This window comes from Carlito syrichta, unplaced genomic scaffold (genome assembly GCF_000164805.1).
Source record: "Carlito syrichta isolate Samal-C Ts95f unplaced genomic scaffold, Tarsius_syrichta-2.0.1 Scaffold169025, whole genome shotgun sequence".
Classification (NCBI taxonomy): Eukaryota; Metazoa; Chordata; class Mammalia; order Primates; family Tarsiidae; genus Carlito; species Carlito syrichta.
This window is the reverse complement of record NW_007113121.1, coordinates 255,337-261,020: the sequence shown is the minus strand read 5'-3', so window position 1 is coordinate 261,020 and position 5,684 is coordinate 255,337. Positions and strand designations below refer to the sequence as shown.

Sequence of the window (5,684 nt, the reverse complement as noted above, 5' to 3'; positions counted from 1 at the left end):
CCGGCCCACGACCTTGCGGGCTCCAGGCCGCGCACCCCTCGCGCCCAGCCTGTGCGCGCCTGCCGCTGGGGAAGGCAGAGGAGCCCCGAACGTCCGACGGGCGCGGCACGCATTCGTTCCGGGTGGCCCACTGGGCCCTGAAACTGTCCCCAGGGGAGCCCGGGGACCCTAGGGTGCACCTCGGGCAAGGAGACTTGGCCGCAACTGGCGACAGGGGCCTTTTGGGGAGGGTGTGAACGCCGGGTTGTGCCGCAGGAGGTGGCCAGGCGCCCTGACTTGTAGGAGGGTGTGAGAGTCCATCTCGCGGCGGGAGGCCCATGGGGACCACCCTCTCTCCTGGCAGTGCAGGAGGTGGCCCAGGCCCCAGGCCCTGACCTCCGGCAGCGCCCGGTCTTCCTCGCGGCCCTCTCCTCCCCCTCCCCTCAGTTCCTGATGGCCACCAACTCCCTGAGCACGTGCTGCGAGTCGGGCGGCCGCTCGCTGGCGGACTCCGGGTCTGCTACCTCGGCCCAGGCGCCCGTCTACTGCCCGGTCTACGAGAGCCGGCTGCTGGCCACCGCGCGCCACGAGCTCAACTCAGCTGCGGCGCTGGGCGTCTACGGCGGCCCCTACAGCAGCTCGCAGGGCTACAGCAACTACGTGACCTACGGCTCCGAGGCGTCCGCCTTCTACTCGCTGGTAAGGAGACTCTGCGCCGCCCTGCCCCTTCCCGCCACTTGCCAGACCCCCCCCAACACACACACACACACACACAGACACACACACACACACACACACACAGACACACACACACACACACACAGACACACACACACACACACACACACACACAGACACACACACACACACACACACACACACAGAGACACCCCCCTCCGGAGCTAGTCCTGGGTGTTGGGCTGTGGCAGGAGGAGCACACACCTTTGCTGGTCCAACTTTGCGCCTCCCAGCGGGTCCCCTGGATCCCATCACTCCCCCCGGGTTGGGGTGACCAGCAGGTGGGCCTTGGGCAGCTGTGCTTAATGTACTGTTTTAAATTCTCATGGGATCCCTGGCTGGGCCTGAGCCTGCCCTCCCCCCCACACCCCTGTCTCCCTCACTCCCCGCCCAGCTGCCCCCCACCCCTCACTGCTAGGCCTCCTTCCCTGGCGCTTTCTCTCACTCCGCCTCTGAGGCACCCTAGGCCTGGGTCTCCCCACCCCATTCTCCCCCCATTCTCCCCTCCCTCTCTGTCCCCCTCTCCTCTGCATGCTCTCCCTTTCCCCTCCCTCCTCAAGCCCACTCTCACAGCAACCCGCCCTCTCCCATCCCGGCTCCTGCTTTCTGCTTCCTCCTTTTATCCTGGCCCAGTCCTCTCTCCCCTTCCCCTCACGTCCCTCCTCCCTGTGTGCCCCCTCCTGGCTGCAACACTACGCCCCCAACTCATTGTGTTCTGACTCCACATCTGGGGGGCGTTCCAAAGCTGTCGGGAAACAGGGTCCTTACTTTGCTGCCAGTGTGGGACTGCCCAGGGGTCTGGGCCAAATGCCCTGGGGCGAGGGGCCGGGGAGGGGGTGGTCACATCCCGGAAGCTGTAGCCCCAGACTCTTGGTTTCCACAGAACAGCTTTGACTCCAAGGATGGGCCAGGATCTGCGCATGCGGGCCTGGCACCAGCCGCCGCAGCCTACTACCCCTATGAGCCGGCCCTGGGCCAGTACCCCTACGACAGGTAAGGGCCCCTCCTCCCCAGCTCTCCTGGGTCAGGCCTGGACTGACTCTGTCCATCTCGTCCTGGCAGCCACGGTTAGGACGTGTCCCCAGCCTCCCCAAGCCTGTCCCTACTCTGGGACTCCAGAAGTCCACCCTGTGCTGCCCAGGGCACAGCAGCCTCATCACCAGACTCGGGCATGTCCCTCCACCCCAAGAAGTGCAGGGGGTCGGCCCCTCCTCCACCGCCCCCTGCCCCCCGCAGTGCAAGCTAGGAGGAGGAGGGGGAAGGAGCCCTGTGGCCCTCCACACCTATGCATGCAGCTTTGGGCAACCCTCCCAAATTTAGCCACAGTCCACTTGGGCGCCTGAACCCAGGGGCAGTCATGGCCTTCTTACCCGCAGGCCTCACATATTAGGATGTGGGTTCCCATGCCTGTGACATCTTTTTGTGGTTTGGGGATCAAAGGGGCAGGGGAGAAGTCCCATGAAATAACTCGAAGAAACAACTTCCTTGGAATGACAGGCCGGGACCTGGGCTTGGGAGGGACCCCAGGCTCCCTGTAACTCTGACCAGAACATTCACCCTCGCCCTTGGACCACAGAAGGCACAACATGGGCCGCAGACAGCGGACAGCGTGCGTTGGCACCAGCTGGGGGGTGGGCCCATGGGTCTCCTGACCCCACACTCCAGAAGCCAAGCCTCTCCCTCTCTGCCAGGTGAGGGGTGGGGGGAAGGTGGGGGGGCGGTGCTCTAGGCTGAGCCTGTCTCCAGGTACGGGACCATGGATGGCAGCACGCGGAGGAAGAACGCCACGCGCGAGACCACCAGCACGCTCAAGGCCTGGCTGCAGGAGCACCGCAAGAACCCCTACCCCACCAAGGGCGAGAAGATCATGCTGGCCATCATCACCAAGATGACCCTCACGCAGGTCTCCACCTGGTTTGCCAACGCACGCCGGCGCCTCAAGAAGGAGAACAAGATGACCTGGCCGCCGCGGAACAAGTGCGCCGACGAGAAGCGGCCCTACGCAGAGGGCGAGGAGGACGAGGGCGGCGAGGAGAGTGTGCGGGAGGAGCCCCTCAAGAGCTCCAGGAGCGAAGGTGGGCCCGGAGGCTGCACGCGGGGTGGGCACGGGCGTCCCTGGGCTCTGGGATGGAAAGGATGGCAGAGAGGCTGTTTGGGGCAGGGCACCGGTGCCGGCCCCATTCCCCCCACCTCCTCTGCAGTTCTGGGATGGGGTCACCGGCTGGTCATCAGCCTGTGAACCCTTCGGTGTCAGGCTCTGGGCAGGGGGTCTGTGGCGGGGACCCCTGCGCTGGCACAGAGAAATCCAAAAAGGCACATCAGACGCCCTCCGCTCCTGTTAATTGGAGGCTGACACATGGGGGTTTGGAGGAGGTGCAGAAAGGCCTGGAGAGCGCCCCCCACCAGTCCCCAGTGGGCTGGTGGTGGGGAGGGGCTCTGGCGAGCCCAGTCCTCTCTGGATCCATGGCCACGTGTTCTCTCCTGGCAGAGTCCGTCCACAAAGAGGAGAAGGAGCTGGAGCTCAGTGACCTGGACGACTTCGACCCTCTGGACACGGAGACCCCGGAGTGTGAGCTGAAGCCGCCCTTTCAGCCCCTGGACGGCAGCCTGGAGCGCGTCCCCGCCATGCCCGACGGCCCGGGCAAGGAGGCCTCCAGCGTGCTCCGGATGCCCCTGGCTGGCGGCAGAGCCACTCTGGACGAGGACTTAGAGAGGGCCCGGAGCTGCCTCCGGAGCGCAGCAGCCGGGCCCGAGCCACAGCCATGCGCAGAGGGCGGCCCCCAGGCCTGTGAGGCCAAACTGGCCTTCGCGCCAGCTGGGGCAACGGCGGGCCTGGAGGCCAAGCCCCGCATCTGGTCGCTGGCTCACACAGCCACCGCCGCCGCCACAGCTCTGAGCCAGACTGAGTTTCCATCATGCATGCTCAAGCGCCAGGGCCCCGCTGCCTCTGCGGCTGCAGTCTCCGCGCCCCCTACAGCCTCACCTGTGGCCCCGGCACCCCCAGGACCCCTGGACAGGCACCAGGACTCCCCGGTGACGAGCCTCAGAAACTGGGTGGACGGAGTCTTCCATGACCCCATCCTCAGGCACAGCACTTTGAACCAGGCCTGGGCCACCGCCAAGGGTGCCCTCCTGGACGCGGGGCCTCTGGGACGCTCGCTGGGGGCAGGTGCCAACATGCTCACGGCACCCCTGGCACGCACCTTTCCACCTGCTGCGCCCCACGACGCCCCAGCCGCTGGCACCACCTGTGAGCTGCTGGCCCTGCCGAAGGCCAGCAGCAAACCCTTTTGCGCCTGATGTGGCCAATGCCTGAGCCAGGAGGGACCTAGCGCCCAGGCCCCTGGCATGGACTCGTCCCTCCCAATTTCCAAAGGAAGGCAGGAATGCCACCAAGGTCAAGCCCCAGCCCTCCGGTGGGGGCGTCGGGACTCGGCCTCTTGGGACCATGGACAAGCACCACGCGCTGTCACACCAGACGCTCGGACCCCACCTGGTCTCTGGGCGTGGCAGGAGAGGCTCTCTCCGAGCAGAAGGAAGCCACCCCAAAGCTTCAAGTTTACATCTAAAAGTTTACATGGAGCCAGCCGCTCGGCCTCTTTCTGCAGTCTCCTCGTGGGTTGGGGCACACCGGCATTCGTGTGGAGGACTCCTCAGCCTGGTTATCTTCCGTTTCATCCTCAGCACATAATCCTCACCAACAGCACTCCCCACCGAGTTCACACTGTTGCACACTCTTGACTTGAATTGTTTTCCAAAATGTATGTGCACACCAGTAATTGCCTGCTCAGGAGGCTGGTATAACAAAACCAATAAAACCTAGTGATGGTGTTTGCATTGCAAGATGAACACATGCCACACCTGGGGACTGGAGGACTCCAGAAGGCAGGGTCAGTCCCCAGAGGGAGCAGGGTCGGGAGCTGAGCAGACCCCCTCACGAGTGACTGGCTTGCTGGCCCCTAGACTTGCGGTCCAGACGCTTTAAGAAAATGGGCGCTGTTGAGCTTGAGGCTCTGCTGAACTCCTAAGCATATGCCAGACCCAAGCTCTCCACGACCAACTCCGAGAGTGAGACAACAGGGGTTTCTTTGACAATCAGAACAAATCAGACCATTAGAAATTGTGCTTAGAACAGTTTATAAACTCTCCAAGTCCTTGGGCTGTGTCCTGCGGTTCGTGCGTGGGAGCCCACCCCTGCTCTGAGGTCTTTCTCTAGGGAAGTCCCCAGCATGCCTAGCGTTGTCTCCCACCGTCACCAGGTCCCCGGGCCTCTTCCTTTTCTCTCTCCCTTCCTGCGGAGTCCGCGGGGCTATCTGTTTTCCTGCTCCAGAGAAGAAACCGGTAGGCCAGAGCTGGGCAGGGCTGGAAGAAAGGGCCTGGGGCCATGGGAAGGGCCTGCAATCAATGGGCCTGGGAGGAGGCCGCAGCGGGTGTTGGGTTCCAGTGCGCCACAGGGACCTAGGCTTCACTCGGAAGCCCAGTCCCGACCTCTCTGCGCAGGCGGGGTTTGCAGGTGGACTCTCCTGGCTCCCTCCCTGCAAGCATCCCCGGGACCCTGCGTCTGGCCAGGTCTGCGAGAGGTTCCTGGGCAGCGGCCACGGCCCGCACCGGCCTCCCTCTCAGCAACTCTGCTCAACACCTGCCAGTCTCGGGAAAGCTGGGATGTCCCAAGGAAGGGTGGACAGCCGAGGGAAGGACCAGGAGGCGACGGTGGCCCTTGCCTGGGATGGGGCAGAGATTGACAGCCGCGGAGACCCCAGCTGGAGACCCGGTTCAGCAGGCGGCCTTCCGGGGACACGCCAGGCTGGGGCTTCCTTGGGGGAGCCTGGGGCTGGGCAGGACCAGACTGGGGCCTTGTGCGGTCCTCAGTCCGGGGAAAGGGTCCCCGGCGGGCCGGGCGCTCTGGAAAGCGAGCCCCCCGTGGGCCTTCTGGCGGAGCGCAGGGGCCTTTACGCACCGAGGGGGAA

The 5,684-nt window shown here is 64.6% G+C and overlaps 1 protein-coding gene across 1 annotated transcript in view; it reads left to right on the top strand.

The window, feature by feature from the left end:
• Positions 1-4,216, top strand: part of IRX4 (iroquois homeobox 4) — a 4,431-nt gene extending 215 nt beyond the window's left edge. The window contains exons 2-5 of the mRNA XM_008051176.1: positions 427-678; positions 1,601-1,710; positions 2,464-2,792; positions 3,206-4,216. Of these exons, the coding sequence (XP_008049367.1) occupies positions 427-678; positions 1,601-1,710; positions 2,464-2,792; positions 3,206-4,017 (1,503 nt within the window). The 3' untranslated portion in view covers positions 4,018-4,216. The remainder of the gene's footprint in view (positions 1-426; positions 679-1,600; positions 1,711-2,463; positions 2,793-3,205) is intronic.
• The last annotated feature ends 1,468 nt before the right edge of the window (positions 4,217-5,684 follow it).